Source organism: Gossypium hirsutum, chromosome D03 (assembly GCF_007990345.1).
Source record: "Gossypium hirsutum isolate 1008001.06 chromosome D03, Gossypium_hirsutum_v2.1, whole genome shotgun sequence".
Taxonomy (NCBI): Eukaryota; Viridiplantae; Streptophyta; class Magnoliopsida; order Malvales; family Malvaceae; genus Gossypium; species Gossypium hirsutum.
This window is the reverse complement of record NC_053439.1, coordinates 16124124-16149886: the sequence shown is the minus strand read 5'-3', so window position 1 is coordinate 16149886 and position 25763 is coordinate 16124124. Positions and strand designations below refer to the sequence as shown.

Below are 25763 nucleotides of genomic sequence, written 5' to 3'. Positions count from 1 at the left end.
TGCACTCTGTACAGAGAAAGGAAGAAATAGTGTTGGGTGTCCTTCTTAAGGATTGTAGACATGCAAAGCCTTAGGTAATGTAGCTTGAAGTCTGACTCTCGAAAGAAGTAGACTACCTTAGATTTAATCTAAATAATAGATTGGTTAAGATTTTGCCATGGCATTATTGTGTTATGAGGAAAGAATCTTAGTAATCCCAACCTTCTAATTCAACAGCATAGATTCTCCCAACTTTGTCTCCATATCTTTGCCACAGTATTTTAAGTTAGTTATTTGATTTTAATATTGCATACGTGATTATTCCTCTACAAATTGTTATTTTGTTTTACCACAGCCTAATTCATATAGTTTATAGTAATAGCTTAACCGAATTAATCACATCTGATCTCTAAGGAGACGATCTTACTTACTACTTTATTACTTGATTCGACTTGTACAATTGTACATTCACATATTATATTCACAAGTGACAAGTTTTTGGCGCCGTTCTCAGGGATCGGCAGTTTGGTGAAATTTGGTTTTGTTACTTTCTTATATAATTCCATTAGTTTTATTTAACTTTGTTATTTTTAATTTCTATAGGTTTGTTGTTAGTGCATGAATAGGGGCATTCCTACTAACAAGGAGTATCCTTTTGACCTAGAGATTGAGAGAACTTTGAGAAGGAGACAAGAATTGCAAGATGTGGCTAGGATTGGAAATGATCCAGGTACGGAAGATCTATTACATCCGAATGGTTGGGATGTTGATTTGCTTATCCCTCGTGTGATGGATGATAGAGACAGACCCATTCGAGAGCACGTTGTGCCAATTTTGGATGATTTGAATCCAGGAATAGTCGACCACACATTCAAGCTCAACATTTCAAGTTGAAATCAGTAACGTTTCATACGCTGCAAACGGTAGAACAGTTTAGTGGATTACCTACTAAAGATCCATGACTTAAGACTTTTCTTGGAAGTCTGTGACTCATTCAGGCAATAGGGTGTTCCTGAAGACACCTTGCAACTTAAATTGTTTCCATATTCATTAAGAGATCGAGCCAGAGCATGGTTAAATGCTTTACCGTCAAGGACAGTGGCATCTTGGAATGATTTTCGTCAAAGGTTTTTGCTATGGTATAATCCTCCAAATATGAATGCCAAGTTAAGGAATGATATCACATCTTTTTGACAATCGAAGGATAAGACGTTGTATGAAACTTGGGAGTGATTCAAGGAATTACTTAGGAAATGCCCAATGCATGGTTTCCAACCCTAGACAGAGATGGAAATGTTTTATAATAGATTAAACAAGCATACAAGGATGCTAGTTGATGCATCTGCTAATGGTACTTTGTTGGATAAATCATATAATGAAGCATATGAGATTTTGGAATGGATTGCCAACAATGATTATCAATACCCTACTACAAGAGTAGGGACTGGCAAAAAAGTTGGTAGCACAATGGAGCTTGATGCAATCACTTCATTAACGGCTCAGGTATCATCTTTAACTAATATGATCAAAACACTAAAGAGACTAGTTGTAGTTCAGAAAATGAAAACAGTCGAGCTATCATGTGTTTATTATGGGGAAGATCATATTTTTGATGAATGCACATCAAATCCAGCCTCTATGTAATACATGGGTAATTTCAACCTGAACAATAACCCATATTTCAACACCTACAATCTAGGGTGGAAGCAAAATCCAAACTTTAGTTGAAATAATCAAGTAATGGTGAAGTCCAACAATGTTGTTCGATAGAATGCCACAAATGCACCACTTGGTTAAAATCAACCAATGCCACGACAAAATGTTCAACAAAGTTCAGCATCATCTTCATCTATGAAAGCTCTATTGAAGGAATACATGGCCAAAAATGATGTCATGATATAGAGTCAAGCTGCATCCCTAAGAGCTTTAGAAAATCAAGTAGGGTAGATTGTCAATGCGTTAAATTTGAGGCCACAAGGAGATTTGCCAAATGATGCTGAGAATTCGAGATCACAAAGGAAATAGCATTGCAAAGTGATCACTCTCAAAAGTGGAACTCAGTTGAATGACGTTGCTGAAGATGCCATGAAATGAGAGGGGAACTCGAATAACAACCATGTGAAGATCCTAGAGCCATCTAAAAGTACATTATACCTTAAAAGGCTAAGCAAAAGATTGTTATAGCAGAATCAGATCGTGTTCCCAACAAAAATGCCACAGGAAAACAATATCAACAACCTAAAGGACGGCCACCTCTACATTTTTCTCAATGATTCCAAAATTCTAAATAGGATGTCCAGTTGAAAATATTTTTGGAGGTCTTGAAGCAACTCCACATCAACATACCGCTAGTAGAAGCTTTGGAGTAGATGCCTAATTATGAGAAATTTAAGAAAAATATACTGTCAAGAAGCGCAGATTAGGAGAATTTGAGACTGTTGCTCTCACTGAAGGGTGCACGGCAATGTTGATGAATAAGTTACCTCCAAAGTTAAAGAATCCAAGGAGTTTCACTATCTCATGTTCAATTGGAAATCGTTATGTTGGTAAGGCATTATGTGATTTAGGAGTGAGTATAAATCTAATGCCTCTATCTATTTTCAAGAAGTTGGGAATTGGGAAGGCAAGACCTATTACATTACTTTGCAACTAGTTGATTGATCCTACGCACATTCAAAAGGTAAAATTAAGGACATACTAGTAAGAGTAGATAAGTTTATTTTTCCAGTAGAATTCCTTATTTTAGATTGTGAAGTTGACAAAGATATGCCAATTATTCTTAGAAGACCTTTTCTTGCTACAGGCATGACTTTAATTGATGTGCAGAAAGGTGAACTGACTATGAGGGTGAATGATCAATAGGTCACGTTCAATGTATTTAATGTACTGAAATGTGCTAATGAGAATAAAGAATGTCGTGCCATTGACTTGATAAGAGTAGAAATGGAGGAAGAGTTCACGAGATTTTGCTATAACAATTCTGATAGTGATGAAGATTCATTTGAGTAAAGACCCATGTGCACTTTGCTAGAGCAAAATAGACCTTTCAATTTTGACGAAAAATGCTTTGTAGCTCGTGTATATTCGTATGAAGTTGTTGATGTCAAAGACATGAAAATGAGGGATACATTTAAAGTTAACGGACAACGCTTGAAGCACTACCGGGATGCTCATGTAGAGTGAGACAAACAATCTATTGATCTTCGAGATGTTTAACTTCAACATCTTGAAAATTATTTTTATTTTATTTTATCGATTTAAATTTCTCTTAGTTATTTCATATCCTTTGTTTAATAAATTGCAGAAGGGGAAGGAGTCGGTGATGTAGAGCCCATTGAGATGAATCCTGCCAATGAAGAGAATGAACCTAAAGCACCGAAGGAAAAACTAGAGAAAACAAAGTCTGTCAGCATTGACATTGACCGTGAGGATGAAGAGGAAGCAAGTCCCTTAGTAGCATCACCAATGGACAACATTGTAGTTGTTCCACCTCTTTCTATGAACCGATGATTGAACAAGATCATGAGATCGATCAAATTATTCCTGAAATCACCATATTTGACAATGATAAGGAGGATGTACTACTCAATTTACTTAAAAGGCCGATGCGTTATAAGATGAGTACACGAAAGACCATTCGTCATAATTAAAGTACCACCTTTCAGTTCCAAGGTCGGGAAGTTTTTCTCCCTTCATTATGTACATATATATGTTCTTGCATTCATGATTCATATCTATACATGCATTGAGGATAATGCATCCCTTAGGTTTGGGGTGTATTGTGCATTTAGATTACTTTAGATATTTCGTTAAGCATGTTGTTTAGTATATTTTTTACTCATTTTTCATTCATTTTGCCATGGCACACATGACTGCCAAGAATTGTTTAAACTAAAATGAGTGTTTTTTGTCTGTGGTGTTTGATAAGGAGCTTAATTCTTCAATAAACTTAGAAAGTTGTGACAGTGGATTAGGTGATTTTAGCTTAGGATAGTTTGCTTGTAAATTGATCTATAGTGAGTTTCTTTTAATAAATTTAGAGATTCTTGAAGCTAAATTCAGTACAAAGGCAATACTCAATAATGAATAAAGTGACAATGTTTAAGAAAATTCAAGGAAAAAAAATGTCATCAAATACTCCGATGCTTAGAATGCCAAGTAAGTCAGCACCACTTTGTTTGCTCCATCATGCTATTGGCTAGAAAGGTGAGTCCAAGTAAAAGTGTGTAATAAAGAAAAGAAAATTAGGGGCACTTCACTGTAGTAACAGGCTGCGTAGCTAAGGAGGTAGTTGTTTTCTCCCTCCATCTTTTTAGTCTAAAGCCTTAACTTTATGAGTAAGTATTCAAATCATGACATAGTTGAGTATTCAACAATTTAGTGCATGCTCCATTGTAATTGTCAAGTCAAATAATAGGCATAATAAATGAATATGTATGTATTGAGTATGTATAAGGCCAGATGAAAAAAAGAAAAAGGGAAAACTAAGTTCGCTAAAAGATGAAATAAGTAAATTAGGAGATACTTACTATAGTGAAAGTTGCACAAGTACTTAGGATTTTTCTTTCTTTTAGGGCAGTAATTTCTACACTACCTTTGCTAAATAAGCTTATGAAACTTGATCAAATTTTTAGATATGGAAGGTTGTTGAGAAGTGAAGTAAAAAATGCTCTCTTAATGGTCTAACAATACAAAGGTGATTATGTTGCTATGACAATTATTATGTTCATGCATTCATGCATATTTTGTGTGAGGATAAGCAATAACTCAAGTTTGGGGGTGTGATAACTCTTGAAAAGAGTTATATTTTAGGCCTTTAGACTTGGTTAATTATTCGTTCGTGAGTAAATTTAGTTGCATTTTAGGAAATTATATTAGTATTTTTATAACATTGCATCATGAAGCTTGGATTGTGCTTTCAATGTCACTATATGTTACTTTTACTTATGGGAGGAAAGGAATTGTGTTTTGTTTATAGCAGGTGCAGAAATGAGGAAAATAAGTGAATGAGTGATGTTTTGTCATGACAAAGTTTTGGATAGGTTGCCAGCACAAATGCCATGGCAATTACAGGAATATACTGACTCAGCTGTCAATTCGTGCCACTCTCAGCCAACTATACTTGTACCAGAAATATCCACCAGAAAAATAGGGAGAAAAAAGTGTGTGCTGAGAGGGTGACCTACCCTATAAAAAGAAGAAAGAGAAAGAGAGGAAGACAACTATTTTTCCTCTCACACAATTTTCTTGTGGGAGATCTACAGACACAAGGAAAGAGGGTAGCAGCTAAGGAATAGAGCAGCAACACAAGGAATAAGGAGAAGCATTCAACCCTGGGCTTCGCAAGATATTGCAGCACTAGAGTTGAGGGTTGAATTGGCGAAAGCTTCCTGATGTTCTTCCTTCATTATCTTAATTGATTTTTGTGAATTTTAATTGTGGAAGTATGTTGTTGAATGATACTTTCATTTTGGTTTTTAATTTCCAATTCATGAGCTAATCTTATCAAGTTGGGATTGCTAGATGAATCATTAGTTCCTTTAATGACCAAGGCATTATCCTGATTAGATTTACTATTTCATTTGATTTGTGTTATTTTGAAAATTTATGCATGCAGTCTCTAGACATAATTGAATGTATGGTATGTCCATAAACTTGATTTAATTATGAAAAGGTTAGATTAGTTGGATTGTGATCAAATGATACAAGCGAGCATTCGATACAATACTCGTAGCACTCTAGACATAGAGTTGCGCTCTGTACAAAGAAAGGAATAAACAGTGTTGGGTATCCTTCTTAAGGCTTGTAGACATGCAAAGCCTTAGGTAGGGTAGCTTGAGGTCTGACTCTTGAAAGAAGTAGACTACCTTAGATTTAATCTAAATAATAGATTGGTTATGAGGAAAGAATCTTAGTAATCCTAACCTTCCCATTCAACAGCGTAGATCCTCTCAACTTTGTCTCTATATCTTTGCCACAGCATTTTAAGTTAGTTATTTGATTTTAATATTGCATACGTGATTTTTCCTCTACAAATTGCTATTCTGTTTTTCCATAGCCTAATTCATATATTTTATAGTAATAGCTTAACCGAATTAATCCTATCTGATCCCTTAGGAGACGATCTTACTTACTACTTTATTACTTAATTTGAAGTGTACAATTGCACATTCGCATATTATATTCACACATTACAGATTGTAGTCAAACTTCTGTAATGCCTCATGGAAAAACCACCCAAATTTCTCATGAAGTAATAAAAGAGTTGGTCCTAAAAACACTTACATGCCATAAAGACTGAATCAATTGACAGGGTTCCCTCAGCAAGTTTAGAAACCACCGCAAGTTGAATCTTCCAATAGTTTGGAAAACTTTTTGAAGGTATATATGGCAAAGAATGATGCCACTTTAAGAAATTTGCAGAATCAAGCGGGTCAAGTAGCCAATGAACTTCAAAATATACCCCAATGAGGTTTGCCCAATGACACAAAAAATCCAAGAAGTTCGAGTAAAGAGCATTGCAAAGTAGTCACTTTGTGAAGTGGGAAGAAATTGGAGTCCAAAAGTTCAAGATCGAAGATAAGCTTGTTGATGCTCAAGAAAAAGAGGAAGCTCAAGCAAGTGTTGAAACTCTAATTTCATAGAAGCCAAATTTTGAAAATTTCGATGAGGTAAACCCTAAACCAGTTAATTTTGATAACGTAACACCTGTGTCAGATGCTACAAAAGTGTAACAGAAGAATTTTTCAACAAAAGTTAAAACTTCACCACCACTTTATCCTTAAAGACTCTAACAAAAAAAGTAGGAGGTCCAATTGAAAAAGGTTTTAGATATACTCAAGCAACTTCATATCAATATTCCATTGGTGGAAGCTCTTGAGCAAATGTTGAACTATGTCAAATTTATGAAGGACATCCTTTCCAAAAAGATAAGACTTGGAGAATTTGAGGCAGTAGCATTAACAAATGAGTGCATTACATTCTTGTAGAACAAGTTACCTCAAACAATGAAAGATCCAAGATGTTTTATCATACCCTGCAATATTGGATAATCCCATTGTGGTAAAGCATTATGTGATCTAAGAGCGAGCATCAACTTGATGCCCATGTATGTATTTAGAAAATCGGGTATAAGCGAAGTTAGACCAAGAACGGTTATGCTTCAATTAGCAGATAGGTCCTTATCACATCCAAAAGGAAAAATCTAGGATGTATTGGTACATGTAGATAAATTCACTTTTCCTGCTAGCTTTATTATTTTAGATTTTGAAGTAGATAAAGAAGTATCAATCATCTTAAGAAGGCCTTTTTGGTGATCAGCAGGACCTTAATTGATGTGCAGAAGGGTGAAACCACCATGCGAGTTTAAGATGATCAGGTAATATTTAACGTATTTAAATCTATAAGGTTTCCTAAGGTAGTTGAGGAGTGTTCCTCAATGTCTAAGTTAGAAGGTTTAGCTACAAAATAGGAACACATTCTGTAGATGACCCATTGGAGCGAGTCTTAGTGCTTGACTGACCAAGTAATAAAGAAGTGAATGAATACTTAGTGTTGCTAGAGGCTAATTCAAAGAGATTTGTTTTCGACAATCTCAATTTGAATCTTTAGATTTGGCGTCCCGTGAGCATGTTCAACCAAAGGCATCGATTGAAGAGCTGCCTAAATTGAATTTAAAAGTACTTCATTCTCATTTAAAATATGTTTATTTAGGTAACTCTTTTACTCTTCCTGTTACAGTTTCAGCTAAGCTAACTGAGAATCAAGAGAAGAAACTGATTGACATGTTGAAGAAATTTAAAAAGAAGATCGAGTGGACCATAGTTGATACCCGAGGTATAAGTCCAACTTTATGCATGCATAAGATCATACTAGAATATGGTGAAAAAAGAACAATTGATGGACAAAGAAGGTTGAACCCAGTTATAAAGGAGGTGGTTAAGAAAGAAATTATAAAAATGGTTAGATACGGGTTCCATTTACCCATCTCAAACAGTTCATGGGTAAGTCTGATCTAGTGCATGCTAAAGAAAAAAGGCATTACGGTTGTGGAAAATGAGAACAATGAATTGATACCGACCATAACAGTTACAAGATGGAGAATTTGTGTGAACTACCAGAAGTTGAACAAGGCAACTCGAAAAGATCATTTTTCGTTACCATTTTTAGACCAAATGTTACATAGACTCACAAGGCAAGACTACTACTATTTCTAGACGAATATTAGTGTTACAACTAGATCACAGTAACCCTGGAGGACCAATACGAAACAACAATCACCTACTTGTATGGTACATTCACTTTTAGGTGTATGCCTTTTGGTTTGTGTAATGTACCTGCTACGTTTCAAAGATGTATGATGGTTATTTTCACTGACATGGTTAGAAGTTTTTAGAAGTGTTTATGGACGATTTCTTAGTGTTTGGAGATACCTATGATGATTGCTTAGAAAATCTACCCAAGGTACTAAGGTGATGGGAAGAGACAAACCTTATCTTTAACTGGGAAAAGTGTCATTTCATGGTAAGTGAAGGTATCATTTTTGGGCACCAAATAACAAGATGAGGGGTAGAAGTTGATAAAGTGAAAGTAAAGTTCATTGAGAAGCTTCCACCTCCGATGTTTGTTAAAGGCGTTAGGAGTTTTCTAGTACATGTTGGGTTCTACCGGAGGTTCATCAAAGATTTCTCCAAGATCTCCAAACCTTTATGTAAATTACTGGAGAAAGGCACAACATTCAACTTTGACAAGGAATGCTTGAAGACCTTCAATGAGTTTAAGATTCAATTAGTCTCAACACTGATCATCGTCACACCAAATTGGGAGTCTCCTTTTTAGTTATGTACAGTGCAAGTGACTTCACGGTAAGAGTTGTAATGGGACATCAGAGGAACAAAATTTTTCATCCCATCTATTATGCAAGTCAGACCTTGACGGGAGCACAACTGAATTATACGATAATGGAAAAATAATTATTTGTTATTTTTGCTTTTGACAAGTTTCGTTCTTATCTTGTAGGTACTAAGGTGACGGTTTAGATAGATCATTCGATAATCAAGTATTTGCTTGCCAAGAAAGACGCTAAGCCGATATCGATCCAGTGGGTGCTTTGACCTATCATCCAATGTAGTAGTTAATTTGGGTCACTTTCGCACTTGAAGAGCTTGTTTTCTATGAAATTTAGTATTTAATATTATGTTTTTGGTATTTAGTAGTTAGAATTAAATATTAGTAAAAATAAGTGTTTTTAACACAATTTGTGACTGTTGTGACCCATTAGGCTGACACAGGCTTTAGATAGTGCTAATATATGTAATTAAGTGTGTAGGATGATGATTTATAGGCCCAATTGATGTAGGAGCAAAGGAAGAGTGATGCACAAGCTTCCTGATACATTAAAGCATGAAACAAACCAAAGAGGGTGTAAAACACATGTTCTGTCGCACCATACAAGGGATATGACGCGACATAGGTCGACTTATCGCCCAAGTATGCCAGGGTTATTTTTGTCCATACAATCAATTTTATATGAGGACTTAGAGCGTGCCGAAGAAGTAATTTAGGCTGCCAACACTCCTATAAATAAGACCTTATGGGTTTGATGTAACTACATTATCTTAGACGCAATAAAAACCCCTAATAGTTTAGGAGTAGGATTAGATTATTTTTCTTTCGGCTTTTTTAAACTATTTTTTTCCTCTTAGAATCGATTACGATCCAAGAGTTCTTTTATATGATTGAAGTATTTCAATTTATTTCTTCTTTGATGTTGACATATTTCATTATTCTGATTGAGAGATTTACTACTCATTTCTCTATTCAATATCAATCCACGATTATTCTAATCTCTTTTCTCTTCCGATTCAATCATGTTCTTTACATGATTTATTCAATTGAGATTGAGATTATGAATAACATGAGTGGCTAAATCCCTTAGGGAAATTAACGAGTAATTTAGGATTTAGGGTTTCTTGATAGCATTAGTTGGTATAGATTATGCATTCTTAAACCCTAGGCTTGACAACCCTAGGAAGTTATCATAGGTTACACTAGATCGGGAGATAAGTTGAACCAAGTAAATCATAGTTTATCCTAGTTGAGAAAGTTAGATCAGAAGATAAGTGAGTATCAACTAATTGATTAATTAGTTTAAGGTGAGAGGTAATAATTGGTTAATCGATAGCTAATCCACCCTAAAACCCTAATCTAAAGTAATTGCAAACCTTGAAATGAGTTAATTTTCTTGATTGGTTTTATTGATTTAAGTCGTTTGTTATTTTTCTTGTTGATTTATTTAGTTATTTAATTTCTATCATTAATTTCTATCATTAATAATATTTAGACTTATTATTGTAAAAATGTTTTTTATAGATTTATTTCATCCTCCCTAGGGTACGATCCTCGAAATACTTCCAAGTGTTTCATTGTAAACTATACTATATTATAATTTGACCCACGCACTTGCAGACATCGTCGATTTAATTTCTTATATTTTTTATGTGTTATTTTTACTATAAATGATAACTCTTTTATAGGCGGTCAAGCTTCAACTCCAAGAATTTGATCTTGAGATCCAAGATTAGAAAGGGTTAGAAAATTAGGTGGCAGATAACTTGTCCAGATTAGAGCATCAAGAAGAAATTAACTCACTCATTCCTATTAACGAGCATTTTCCAGATGACCACATTTTTAGGGTAAGACTTCATAATATTCCTTGGTTTTTTTATTATGCTAACTTTTTGGTTTGTGGTTTGAGGTTTGATGTCGCCTGAGATGTCGTATCAATAAAAGGAGGAAGTTCCTTCATGACGTAAAGTACTATTTTTGGGAAGAGCTCTATTTGTTCAAACAATGCGTAGACCAAATGATCAAGAGATGTGTGGCGAAAAATGAGGTAACTGATATTTTGTATGACTGCCATTCATCCCCAAGTGGGGGACATTTCAGAGGTATACGTACCATAACCAAGGTATTTCAAGTCAGATTCTTTTGGCCAACCTTGTTTAAAGACGCATATGCCTCTATAAAAAATTGTAACCGTTGTTAACGGGTTGGAAACATATCAAGAAGGAATGATATGCCATTAACGAACATGCTTGAGGTAGAATTATTTGACATTTGGGGTACTGAATTTCTTGATCATTTTCCTCCTTCTTATGGTAACATGTATATATTAATGGCAGTTGACTATGTGCCCAAATGGGTAGAGGCTGAGGCATATCCGACAAATGATGCCAAGGTGGTGATGTGGTTCTTACAAAAGCATATATCCACAAGGTTTGGAACTCCAAAGGCCATCATCAGTGATGAGGAGTCCTACTTTGTGAACAAATGGTTAAAATGGTTACTCCACAAGCATGGCGTGAGGCATAAGATTGCCAATGCTTACCATCCACAAACGAATGGGCAAGATGAGTTGAAAAATAAAGAGATCAAAGGTGTGCTCAAGAAGGTGGTCCATCCAAATCAATGAGATTGGTCTAGGAGGCTTGACAATGTGCTATAAGCTTACTAAACAACTTTCAAAACTCCCTTAGGGATGTTTCCCTATCGGTTAGTGTTTGGTAAAGCCTACCATCTACCATTAGAGTTGGAGCATAAAACTGATTGGGCTCTCAAGCAGCTTAACTTGGATCAAGAGCTTACTGGAGAGAAATGGATGTTGCAACTCAATGAGTTAGAAGGGTTCAAAATGTTTTCCTATAAGAATGCCAAGTTGTTCAATGAGAAAGCAAAAAAAAAAAAAAAGCATGACAAGCACATCCGGATCCATGAGTTAAAGTCTTACTGTTTAACTCTAGATTAAAGTTGTTTCCCGAAAAGTTAAAGTCTCAACGGTTCGGGTTATTTACTATTCACCAAATCTGTAACATCCCATTTTTAGTGAAATCAAAACAATAGTTTCGAGACCAAAAATTCAAATTCAAAAAATTTATTTTATTATTATTTTATTTCCTACAGCATGGTAGTAGTACCACATAAAAATTCCTTTAATAAATTTTACTGTTTACATGCTCAATTTGATAAAAAGAACTAAATTGCATAAAGTACAAAAGTTGAGTTCTAGTAGCTAAAAGTGTTAAATAGCTATAGAACCTTAAATTATGAGTCTTTATATGGTAATTAGAATAAAAATGTGCTAGTGGATGAGCATGGTTTAGCATTATTGAAATTTTGATTAATTTTAAATGTTATAATTGTAATTAGGTATTTAAATGATAAAATAAATAAAACAAAATAAAACCTTCATCTTTTATTTCTTCTTCAACAGGTTGTTAGGGTTAGGAAGCCATTTTTGGAGCTTTAAGTTTGGCAACTCCTCTTTTCTTGATTTGTATGTATTTTGTCCCGTTTTTAATGATTTTTATGTTTTCGGGATTATTGCAGCTTAATCTAGATAGCCCGGGGACTAATTTGTGAAATTGTTAAATTATTAGGGTTTTTTCATTGATGAATGTGCATGAGTTTTGATGTTTGATGATATAAAATGGATGGTTGTTAATAGATAAACAACTTTTGTTAGGTGGTTTTTGATGAAATTGTCATTTAGGGATTAAATTGAACAATAGAAAATTTTACATGATGGATTTGTGAAATAAATGAAATATAGGTCTTGCTAGGGACTAGATTGATATTCGGCCATAGTGGGTTGTGGTGAAATTGCATAAATTTCCATTTTTATGAGCTAGGGACTAAATTGTAAAGAAATTAAAAGTATAGGGGCAAAATGATAATTTTTCCAAAATATGAATTTTTGGGCTAAATTGAATGATTTATATATTAAATTAAGTTAAATTTATCCGTATAGATCAAGACAAACCTTATATGGTTTTAGATCGAGGCAAGGAAAAAGCTTCGGATTAGTGAACTTTGTTTTCTACATGTATCGTCGAGGTAAGTTCGTAAGTTTAAGTTTCGTTTTTTTATTTTATTTTATGATTTGAATGCTATTATTGTATAATATCAAATTAAGTGTTGACGAAAAAATCCAACGGCGTATCGACAATCATCGACGAATGAAAAGGGATAGCTTTGGCTATCGAATACGGAAAGGGATAGCTTCGGCTATCGATTATGAAAAGGGATTGTGACGACCATCAAAAATGAAAAGGATGGTGACGACCATTGAACTATGAAAAGGGATGGCTTCGACTATCGAACTATGAAAAGAGATGGCTTCAGCTAGCGATCTATGAAAAGGGATAGTTTCGGCTATCAAATTATGAAAAGGGATGGTAACGACCATCGAACAATGAAAAGGGATGGTGACAACCATCAAATTATGAAAAGGGATAGCTTTGGCTGTTGAACTATGAAAAGGGATAACTTCGATTATCAAATTACGAAAAAGGATGTGTCAACCATCGTATTATTACCTTGTGTGAGCTTCAGTAAGAGCTTTCAATGTAAATTACATTAGTTTGATGAAAGGTAGGTAATTTGTACCTTGTGAAAATTAAGAGTATGAATGTACATATATAAGTTTTTGAGTTAGTTATTCTCAGGTTGGATTGGGTTATACATGCTTTATGATTGTATATTGTATTGGCAAGGTTAGATTGTATGTGTTACGAACTTACTAAGCATGACATGCTTACTTAGTGTTTATTTTTATGTGTTTGTAGTTGTCGGAAGATCGTTCAGGTTGGAAAGTCGTCGGAGATCTATCACAATCTATCGGCTATATCGGTACCTATGGATGTTTTTAAGTTCGTTATAATGGCATGTATAGGTATTTTGGCTAATGTTGGCCATGTAATTTGGTTGTTGAAATGGTCATTTTGCTTGGCTTGTGATTTGGCATTTTGTTGGTGAAATGGTATATTTTGGTATGTAAATATTAGCTTCATAATGGTTGATGAATGATTTAATATAGCTGAATGATGGAAGATGAAATGATAGTTGAATATGCATGATGAAATCATAGTTGAATATGCATATTGCATAAGTCTAGTATCTGGTTGTGAATTGATCTCTTGTAATGAAAGGCATATATGTCTAATGATGTTAGTGATTGAATGGAATATTTAGTATTATTTGATAGGTTATGGTAAATCAATTCAATAGTTTGAATTGGTGCAATCTTGATTAGAAGTTAGTTGATTATTTTGGCCAAATCGATTACATGATTGTACATGTTTACATATTGTTATTTTGAGGTGCCTAAGGGCATATTAGTTGTATGATATTGTACCATATGTATATGACTTGGTTATGTATGAATTTGGTGCCTTGTTATGGCTTGTGTATATGTGCATTTTTTCTTGTAGGTACATGACAAGTTGGGTGAGAAAAATGACTTGTAAAATGGTCTATTTTCGTCCATACGGGTAGAGACACGGGCGTGTGTCTCAGCCATGTGTGACACACGGCCAGTTGACACGACCGTGTGTCCCCTGAAGCTTTCAAAAGGTTGCAAGTTAGGCTATTACACGGCCTAGCACACGACCTGGCACAAGGGCGTGTGAGGTTACTTCGAAGGGTACACGACCTGGCACACGGGCGACTGGCTTGGCCGTGTAAACCAAGTAAACGAGTTACACAAGCACGGACACAGGCTGGGACACGGCCGTGTGTCCCTACTTCGAATGCCCACACGGCTTGAGACACGGGAGTGTCTCTTGGCCGTGAGATCCCTACAATGTTGAATATTTTCATTGTTTTCTAAAAAATCTCTAAGTTTTCGATTTAATCCCGACTTGTTTCTAACGCGTATTTAGGGCCTCGATGGCTCGTTTAAAGGACAATATGTACGTTTTGAATTGGTTGTAATGTGTTTATTGATATGATTTGAAAATTTTGAAATTTATGTCTGTTTGATTTGAAAACTCTGGTAATGCTCCGTAATCTTGTTCCAGCGATGGATACGGGTTAGGGGTGTTACAAAATCTTTCCATGCAGAGCAGTCAAACTGCAAGACGGTAAAGGGGGTAAGTTCAAGGTAAATGGTCAACGCCTTAAACATTATTGGGGTAGTGAAGTCTGGCAGAATAAAACTTCACACCCATGAGTTGTTTATTTATTTTATTTCTTTTAATAAATGATTCTAAATTTTTGTAAATATTTTGAGCAACCAAAAAATTAAAAAAATTAAATATATATGAATATATATTTACATATATATTTATATTTTTTTAAAAATAAATAAAAGGTTTTTTTTTATTTAATGATGTTTTGTTACCTCAGGCTAAACTTTAACCTAGCTCTACCCTTCTAAATTCACCACCCTTATATCCAACATATCATATACCACTAGCCACCCTCTCCTAAAAACCCCCATCACCAGCAGCCTCACCCACTCTAAAATCCCTTTGTTGCCGCTCCTTCCCCTCAAATAGCCATCATCGCCGACCGCATATTCCCCCCAACACCAAAGTCACACATTGTCTTACCACCTTAGTTACACCTTGTCGTCACAATCCTCCATCATCGGTCACCTCTCACCATTGCACACCCTCATTGTCGCACCACCAAACACCGCCCTTTGCAACCCTAAAGAGCCACCGTCCCAATTGCCTTAATCAATGCCACTGCTCCTAGTTACAGCACCTCTATTATTATTGATCATTGCCATCATTCTCAAACACCCTATTGAATCGACTCTCACCAATTTTACAAAAATCCCGTGCCTGCACACCTACTATTCGCATAATGTCCCAAAAGAGAAAAAGTTCTACATCCCAACCTAATGAACTCCAAAATTGATTCCATACTGAAGAAGCAATGGAGAGGTTTGAATCCATCTTCAAGAATCAACTGAGGCTTTCAGACAAAGGGTTTAGCTTGACGAATGTTGATTGCACAACAATGTTGCCAATCATTCGGAAGATAGTATATGCATTGGAATGGAATTTATTTTGTGATGTCAGACCACCTCCAAAAGAAGAATTATTTTGAGAATTCTATGCAAACCTAACTTTATCTACTGCAATAGAGATATATGTTCGAGGAAAGAAGGTAACTTTAACTTCAACTTATATTAATTATCTGCTTGGATTGCCTAACATCGATAACGATGATTATACTGTTATGTTGCAAAATGTTGATTAGAAGATGCTTAGAGAAGTTCTGCAAGAAGTTAAGATTCCTGGAACCAAATAGATAACTTCAAATTTTAGTAATCATGTTTGCTAAAGGGAGTTTCTGAAACCAACAACAAAGTTTTGGTTCTATTTCCTCTGATTTAGTTTTATGCCCATCTCTCATAGTTCCACTATCTCGATAGAACAAATGCTCTTATTGTGTGCTATTGTGACAGAAATGTCTATTGATGTCAGAAGAATCATCCTTAAGGAAATTCGAGAGTGTGCTACAAAGCGACCTGGTTTTGCCTATTTCCTATCATTAATCACTTTACTATGTTTCCAATCTCACACCCATCTAAAGATAGATATTAGAGCAAGATACAACCAAGGATGTATAACAGATGTTAATTTAGCTAAAATAACAGATGTTAATTTAGCTAAAATAGTGGGTGATGTTGCTAGGCAGAAGTAAGCAGAACCAGATGATGAACCAACCAGAGCAAAATCACCCAATTATCCAGACATATTGGAACCAGTTAATGAGCTAGAACTAACTACCTATCCTGACTTTGTAACACCAACTAGATCTGTTAATCCAGGGTGGACCAATCCGACACCCACATTTCCATCATCTAGCACTATTACACAGCTAGACCAATTCGCAATCATGGACATGCTGTAGCACATGCATATCGACAACAACAAGCTTATTGGAGATATGCGGAAATATGAGACACTCAATAAGGGGTGCATTTAGAAAACTCTCACGTAACCCTTTTGACTTTGTGCCTAAATTTCTAGATTTTATCTTCAATCCATAGACTCTAACCGTTTTGATCAAGTCACGTTTACCGTTAAAATTGGACTGATTTCTGAAAAAATCGTAATGTTGAGGGTGTCAATTAAAAAATAAAAAGGTTAATGGTACAAAACTAAAAGCCCCTAAACGTTGAGGGTTTTTTGGTAATTATGCCTTTGATTTATGCTTTTAAACAATAAGGACATTGTTTCTCTTTAGTGGGGGGGGATCATATTGTAATCTGAGATAATTAATTTTGTTCATAAAGGTATGTTTTAAGTGAAAATTGCTCAATTTTTTTTTTTGCACAATAATTTTAGCTCTAGTGTATGCATAAATCCTTATTATTTCAAGTATTTGTATGCTAAATAAGTTATGATATGTAAGTAGATCTTACTGATTGTGTATAAGGGCTGTCATGAAAAAAATTTTAATTCCTTAGAAAAAACTAAGCATGCATGAAAGTTTAAGATTTTAGAATTGACTTAGTAATTTCCTTAAGGCGAAATCCTAAGAGGCATGGTAATTTAAAAATGATTTAGGCATTTTTTTTAGATTGTTTAAGCCTCAACATTATTAATATTTATCCCATGAAACCCTACTTTTGAACTATATGACCTGATTTTTTTTTTCTGAACCCTACACTTTCGTATTTTAATACTTATCTTTATTTGTCCCATACCTTAGACTTAGTTCATCTAGAATATTTTTGTGCTTTAAGTTTGGGGGAGCTAGAGAAAAGTACTGGATGCTCAATACAAGTACAAATGTTGATTTATATGCTCAAGAAAGTATCTGTTGTTGCTAAAATAAATGCAGTTGTTGAGAAAATATGTACAGAGAGCATATGTACTCAAATTGAAAAGAAGTAGGTATTTTGGGGGATAATTGCATTTCAGAGGTTCGAGGTAAGCTGAGTCTAAGATTTTAGCCTAAAAATTGTCTATCTTTTCCTACATTGACCCAAGCCACATTATAACCATATAAAAAAACTATTGATTTAGATTTCTATGCCTGTACATTAATGGAGAGGAGCTATTGAGTTCAACATATGAAGACACAATTTAAGCATTAGGATTGTTGCTTAGCATTACTTGAGGGAAACAAAAAATTGATTGGAGAGAACTTAGTGCACATTCATGAAGAGAAGACATTCAATTCATAATTTTTTATGGCACTCTAATGCTTGAGTAAATTTGGAAAATGTATATACTTGACTTACATATTTGCAAAAAAAAAAAAAAATTGAGTATGATTTCTTTGATGCATGATTAGACGAATAATTAATTTTACTTACTATGTTGCAATTACGTTTTTTTGCATCTATAAAGTGTCATTACTCAGGACGAGCAATGAATTGAGTTTGGAGGTGTGATAATTCTAAAATATATAGTTATCTTCAACACTTTTAAACTAGTAATTCGTGCAAATTTTGAGTGTTTGATAACAAATTTTGGAATTTTTGTTATAGTTTTGTCTTATTAGCTGATACTAAGATGAATTTGCTAATTTAATCATTTTATACACTAAAACACATGATTTTTACACTTTTTGAGATAGTTGATGAACTGGTGGAAAAGGCAGTCTGCTAAGGAAATAGGAGCCCAAACCATCAATTAAGGAGGAGAAGGCCCAACCGTCCATAGAGGTGCCCAAATCAGCCACCCAAGACTTGGTAAAACATTAAAAATCAGCCACAAAATTCTCACATGTGACTGTACAACCCCTCTTCATTTCAAGGTTTCTCTCCCATGAATCAAGCATGAATCAAGGAAAAATAGCAAAGCCATCCACCCACTTTCCTTAAAGTAAGGATCGACCATGTGAAGAGAGATTTTCAAGGCTCTCATTTGCTAAAAATGATGTTATGTGTCTTGATTGCTTATTCATTCAAATAAAATCATGAACATGTTATTCATACATTATAAATGTAGGGATGCAATTGAATTAATTATTTAATCAGAACAAAATTGTAATTAATTGACACAATATCTAAATGGTGCATGTTTGATCTTTTTATGATAAATTAGGTCAAATTAGTAATAATATCAAAATAAATTTATTACATTGCATAACCTTAATATTAATGTGATTAAATTGTTTCAATATAGAAATATTATTGTTACCTCACATAATATGATTTCTGCTTATGAAAATTACTAAGTTGATTGAACATAGAAATATGCTAGAAAAAATTAATAAGCGTGATTTCATGGGTTAATAAATAACCGAGTTGCTATGGATTTCTTCTGTAACATCATCAACATTGTTTTTATAATTCCAAGTTAGAAAAGACAAATAATCTAATTCTTTCATGTCATAGTAATTAAACTTGTGAAGTGTTGCTTATTGCTCTGTGTTTACATCTTTCATTCAGTTTTAGCATACTTAGTTAAGTTTTAGTTAAATTAATTAGTTAATTCAATCTACTCACAATTACTTCCATCACCAATTTGCTAAGATTTTATTTTTCACAATATTTGCCTATACAATTTGTGTAGAGACGATAATTTTTACTTATTACTTTATTACTTGTTGACGATTATATACATTTGCATATTATTTGAATATTTGACGATTTTATTACTTTTTGCTTTGGGCCTTTAGAATGTGTAGGTGGAAGGCAAATGCCCATACAAGCTTCAATTATCTAGTCTTGTTTAATCTTCGGTTGGATGTCTCATTAAATATGTCCAATTTCTTTCTTCTAGATTTCACTCATATTGATTGCTGCATGTCCGTCAACCTGCGAATATTGTGGCTGGTTATCTCGCAAAAAAGGGTATGGAATCGTAGACATTGGTTCAATGGTTTGAGAAAATTTAACCTATCATCTGTTGTTTTGTGTTTTGGTATTAATAAATTTAGACACATTATCTTTAAGGCAGTGTTTATTGAATTAGGATTTCAAATTTTAAATTTGAATTTTAAAACTAGTATAGATTGAGTAGTAAACTATTTCATTTCTCATATTCATGTTTGGTAAAGAACTCAAAATCCTTAAAATATTTTTAATTTTGACAAATTCATAATTTTATAATTTTTTTTAATATATATTAATTTGAATCTAAATTAATTTGTACATAATATATGCATTTCATTCTTACAATTTACATTACTATTGAAATTCAAATTTAAATTTTTAAAAAGTTTGCAAATGGAGCAGAAAAAAATTCAAATAATGATATGACACAATCAGAAGTGTCATGTCATATCATTTAAGTGTCACAAAAATAGACTAAATTGTTTGATGAAATCCAAGTTTGAGTATCAATCTAGATAAAAGAAAATGTAAGGATTAAGTTGAAAAGTTGTTAAGTTAGGGACTAAATGTTGCTTTATCCCAATAACAAATTTGAGAAAACGACGTCGTATCTCAACCCAAAGCACGAAATTTCGTTTTTATTTACTGAGTCGGGGACATAAATCTGTATTTTTGTTTCTTCAATTATTCTTTTTTGGGAAAAAGATCTCTCTCTCACTCTTTCTCTCTCCTCTCTTCCCTGATCTCATTAGATCCATTCAAAGGGCAACAAATCATCAGAGGAAGAAGTAAAGCAAATTAAGAAAAATGGCAGCAACATTAGGAGACTCAAGCTCCTGGTCCACTGCTCTTGTCAAGATTTCACCTTATACTTTCTCCGCCGTCGGTATCGCCATTGCCATCGGCGTTTCCGTCCTCGGCGCCGCCTGGTACCCCTTCTTATATATATATTCTTTATTTTCTATAAATCTTACGCATAATTTCATGAAATATGTGTTAAATTGCTTATATATATTCATAGGGGAATTTACATAACTGGGAGTAGTTTGATCGGTGCCGCTATTAAAGCTCCTCGAATCACTTCCAAGAATCTTATTAGGTAAATTTTTTTCTTTTCTTATGGTTTTCGCAGTTATTGTGTCATTTTATCTGTAAATGCATCGATTTTTTTTCATAAACACTAATCTATTGATTAAGTTTGTTTTACAATTTATAAATTATTGGATTGAATTAAATTTTGTTACTGGCCTTCTAAAATCAATTAGGGGGAAACTAGGAAGCAAGAAAATTTTAGGTCACCCTTCAATTTTGTTTAAGTTTGTTGATTCCTAGGCTTTCGTTCTCTATAATGTTTATTGCTTGGAAATTCAATTGGGGTATAAGGTTTTAACGTCAAGCATAAGTAACAAGAGTAGCTATAATTTTAGTATTCTTCTGTATGAATCCCCTTTTTATCTCTTTTTGTGTTTCCGCTGGCCTCGAATTTGTCCCAAGATGATACTGATATGTCATATGTGTAACCGGAAGAAGAAGAGTACTAGAATAACAGAGAAGAAAGGGGGAAAGAAAGAATTTCCAAACGATAATTCCATTCTCCTATTCTTTCATTCCTTTGCTCATTATATTCTAGATTGCTGGTGCACACATTGCTCACCTATCTGCAGCTACCAATGACTTAAGAGAAACCATAAAATAGTAAAAAGATAATTGCAAAGTAAATGACTCTGGACTTGACATGGGCTAACTAACTAATGGGCCCACTACAACCAGGCCCCTTTTGATTACAACTAATTTAACTAATTTGAAATAACATGAAATTTGACTTTGCAACCTCTGTTGCTCAGACTCGGAAAAAGGGAAGCCATTCCTGTGTCGACACAGCACGGACAAGGGATATGAGTTAAATTTGCCAATACGTAGCCAATACATAGCCAATGGTAACCACATGGCCCACTCTTTAGTTGTCTCACTAGTCATGCACCTTAAATAGGTTTCAATGTGCCTGAGGGTTGTAGGATGTTGAAAACTTTAAGGTAGTCCAGTCTTTAAGAGTTCTTACCAGAAGGTACTAAGGAATACCTTATCTCTATCGAAGACTATGATATGGGGTAAACCATGTAGCTTAAAAAGTTGATGAAGACTTGGTAACAGAGGGTATAGACAAGTATAAAATGTGCATATTTTGACAATCTGTCTACACATGACATGGGGTAAGCCATCTAGCACTGTTTGTACTTTGCTAGCATTCATAGTCATCCTTACAACACTAATGATATGACCCAAATATTCCTCCTCTAGAGCAGCAAGAAGACACTTTCTATGTTTAAGGAACGGTTGGTTTTTTGTAACACTGCAAAGACCTTTCTCAAATGTAGCAAATGGTCCTCAAATTCACTATTTCTACAGGAGAAGCAAATGAGTTGGTATTGTTTCTAAGGTCACCATTGTCTGGCTTTTCTTCTATCAACCTTTCAATGGCAGTAGGATGCTTGGAGGGCCTAATTTTTATAGTTTGATTCTCATCCCTCAGTGAGATTCTATGATCTTGGATCCTAACAGGTGGCAATCTTGTAAGAGTGTAAACGAATGATTGAACTCATAGAGCATTGATTTAATCATCTGCCCCTTGTTACTGATTTGTTGTTCATCAATGATAGAATTAGATAAGGTAAGAGGTTTTGAAAATGTTAACAAATAAGCACAAGGTTGTGATGCTTCTATTGACATAAATGACAATAATAACTCAGTAGCAACTTTCTGAGATGATAAGCTAGCTGTAGTAGCTTGAACTCCCTATAGCTTGTACGACTTATCATTGATTCCAAATTGCTTAGTGAGAAGAAATCCCATAGGATTGGTCCAAGAGTGACCAACCATTGTGCTCATATTATTTCACAGCCAGCCAAGGGTAGAACCATAAAGTCTAAGCAAAACATCATGTTCAGTGCTGACCATTGTAATTTTAGACATTTGCTCAGTGTAAATAGGTTTCCACCGTTTGCATGTCACTCCCATTCTAGGTCCAGGTACTACCCTTAACCCCAATTGCTTAACCACTCTAGTGTCAATAAAATTAATGAATGCTACCAGAGTCCACAAGTATACTGATGGCATGCTCACCAGTTTTCCCATTGCCTCTCATAGTTTGAAAATCATGTGACCCCATCATGGCCTGGAGAAACAATATTGGCCACTCATTCTCAACTGCTAGAGCATCAAGGTTGTCTCAACAGTTCGAGAATACTTTAGGTTCACTCTTCTCGTCCATAGATTCTGCTAATAACTGAATGAGTTGGGGTTTCATACACTTGTGACCATATGAGAATTTCAAGCCACACCAGTAGCAGAGACCTTTTTCCTTCTTCCCCCGGTTTCTGTCAGCCTTTTGTTTTTGTAGTTGGTATATTGGTTATAGGTAGGGGGACCTTTGTCAGTATTTAAGGTGTTTGGTTTTAGGTTCAGGTTGGAATTTGGTGGAATTTTTGGAGTAGGTTGCAATGGTGGTAAGGATCATGGCTTAGTGGAAGTATAGGCTGTCTGGCAAAGAAAAAGGCAAGTTGGTTTATAGGTAGGTAAAATAGGTGTTTTCTTGTCGTTAGGGTTTATAGCCTTGATATGTTTAGCTAAGTGCATGGCCTCATTCATGGACTTGGATATAAATAGCCTTAAAGATTGAGATATCTTAAGTTTCATGTTGCTAACACAAATAATCGACGTGTAAGTGTCATCAAGCTGGAGTAAATTGAGTATACCTACAAATATCTCATGGTAGTGACCAATGGTACCAGATTGGTTTAGGTTGACCAACTCTTCCATGGGATTACCATATTCTCCCGGAGCGAACGAGCCTTCATTGCTTCCCAGTAGCTCATATTAGATTATCCAGACCCCCTCGTATTTTGAGCCTAGTACTGGTGCCATTGAAGGGCACGTCCTTTCCAAGTTTAGCATTACTGCCTTGGCCGTATGGTTGTTACCTACTCATGCAGCCACAATGTATTGCTCAAGCTTGAGCAACCACCCTTTAAAATCTTCACCATTGAACTTGGGGTATTTCACTTGAAGAAACAGTGATTCCCTTGATCCAAATACCCTGGTTGAATTGGAGTAAAGGCTTGTCTTCCTAGTGTCACTCTTAGTTGATCCTTGTGTTAGATGCTTCATCTGATTGTCCTCTGGGTCATCAAATCAAAGAAGTTTTATAAATCATGCTTCAACTTTGCTCAAATGTCAACAAACTTCTTATTGAGTTGCTGCACATCGAGTTTAGTCTTACCTAAGTCCAGTTGGACTTGGGTGAGTTCCTTTTGCATTCTGGTAGCTACACCATCAACTATGGTGTCGGAATCAGAGCTTTGATGCCAATGTTGTTGAGAGAGAATTTTCAAATGATAGTCCATCCCTCTATTCTTTGATCCTTTTGCTCGTTATATTCCAAGATTCTTGGTGCACTCATTTCTCACCTCTCTGCTGTTACCAACGACTTAACAGAAACAGTAAAATAGTAAAAAGATATACGCAAAATAAATGGCTCTGACCTTGATACGGGCTAGCTATCTAATGGACCCAATTAGTTAATCAATCACTTGAAATTTGACTCTGGCTTTTTCCCATTTAATGCCTTACAAATTTTCATATGCCCGGCTGCAATTGAAATATTGAGACAAGTTGCTGGTTATTTAATCAACTCTATTCATGTACTGTGAGACAGCACCAACCCGTGAGGTTTTATCCACTTTGTCCTAAAGGCCTCACAGTTTTGTCCAACAAAAGGTGCCTCATATGTATGAGCTCAAGTTTCTACTTACATATCATAGCTTATCCTCAGAGTTTCTCGTTATGGGATTAGGTGTTGTGTGTACTGTCTGTCTGTTGGATGAATTTTAAATTAGAGTGTATTGCTGAATGGGGGGACAATTATGAGTCATGGAATAGGATTGAAGATACTAAACAGTGCCCATGCTTTTGAGGCGAATTTTTTCAATTTATGGTGCTGTTAAAATATGTCTCAATCTAGGTTAAACATTTCTCAGCATTGTTGATTTTGAAATGCTGTAATATGCCCTATGGAAATAGTAATTTTTGCTCTTCTTTACTGTCATTGCAGCGTGATCTTCTGCGAAGCTGTTGCTATCTATGGTGTTATTGTGGCAATTATTTTACAAACAAAGTTAGAGAGTGTTCCTTCATCACAGATATATGAACCAGAGTCTCTTAGAGCTGGATATGCAATCTTTGCTTCAGGAATTATTGTTGGATTTGCAAACCTTGTTTGCGGGTGTGCCTCCCTAACCTTAATGTTTTCTTTAATCTAAATTAATATTTTGCTTATTTCTGTGTACTTATAGATTGTTTTGGGGACAGATTGTGTGTTGGAATAATTGGAAGTAGCTGTGCGCTGTCTGATGCACAAAACTCCTCACTGTTTGTGAAGATTCTTGTGATTGAGATTTTTGGCAGTGCACTTGGACTGTTCGGGGTGATTGTAGGTATAATCATGTCAGCTCAAGCAACATGGCCTGCAAAATCGGTCTAATTTCATGATCTTAGTAGAAAATAGCTATTGGGTTAAGAATGCAAACCTGTTTGTTTCATGTGTCGGTTATATCAGAAATGAAATTCACATTTTTTCTTTTGTTTTGTTATTGGTAGTATGTATTATTTAGAAACTTGCTTGGAAGTGTCTCCTCTTTTTCGTTCTTATAACACATTTGTCGAGTGAGAAATAAAACTTTCTATGAAAACCATGATTTATGGTTAAGAGGATGAGTTGTGGCACTGGGAATTTCTTTTGACTATAATAATTAATCTCATCGCTATTGTTATTTTTAATCTCATTGGATTCAATCTCACGTTACATTTGTATTATTTTGGTAGATAATATCGAACCTATATTACTTTGTTGAATAATATTTTTTATGGTACTAGTTTCTAATGTCGTATGTTCTATGCGTGATTTTATATATTTTTAATTTATTAAATAATATATTTTTTATAATTTTAAAAATTAATTTAATATATATTAAAGTTCAATTAGTTTTGAAAAAAATACTTGAGAGAATAAAATAACAAAAATAAAACTTGAATTAATACATAAAACTAATAAAATAATATACAATTTTGAGAAAAAGCAAATACAAAAAATGTTTACCAAAATAATATTATGTTTACTTTTGGTGTCGTCGTTCAAATATGA

The 25763-nt window shown here is 34.6% G+C and overlaps 1 protein-coding gene, 1 long non-coding RNA gene and 1 other non-coding gene across 3 annotated transcripts; 2 read left to right on the top strand and 1 right to left on the bottom strand.

The window, feature by feature from the left end:
* Window positions 1–1143: 1143 nt before the first annotated feature.
* On the bottom strand, window positions 1144–1250 carry LOC121215783 (small nucleolar RNA R71). Its single transcript, XR_005911757.1, has one exon. It is a non-coding gene; the product is annotated as a small nucleolar RNA R71 (small nucleolar RNA).
* A 13920-nt stretch (window positions 1251–15170) lies between these two features.
* LOC107950703 (uncharacterized) lies at window positions 15171–18800 on the top strand. Its single transcript, XR_001698150.2, has 2 exons — window positions 15171–15936; window positions 18364–18800. It is a non-coding gene; the product is annotated as an uncharacterized lncRNA (long non-coding RNA).
* Window positions 18801–20052: 1252 nt separating this feature from the next.
* Window positions 20053–25399, top strand: LOC107950704 (V-type proton ATPase subunit c''1). The gene is made up of 4 exons (XM_016885623.2): window positions 20053–20496; window positions 20589–20666; window positions 24675–24845; window positions 24932–25399. Exons 1-4 carry the CDS (start codon window positions 20375–20377, stop codon window positions 25101–25103), a joined length of 543 nt encoding a protein of 180 aa, XP_016741112.1. The 5' UTR covers window positions 20053–20374; the 3' UTR covers window positions 25104–25399.
* Window positions 25400–25763: the final 364 nt, after the last annotated feature.

Coding starts and splice junctions, on each gene's coding strand:
- LOC107950704 (XM_016885623.2), top strand. CDS start 20,375: ATGGCAGCAACATTAGGAGACTCAAGCTCCTGGTCCACTGCTCTTGTC. Junction 20,667..24,674: donor ACTTCCAAGAATCTTATTAG/GTAAATTTTTTT, acceptor CTGTCATTGCAG/CGTGATCTTCTGCGAAGCTG. Junction 24,846..24,931: donor TTTGCAAACCTTGTTTGCGG/GTGTGCCTCCCT, acceptor TTTTGGGGACAG/ATTGTGTGTTGGAATAATTG.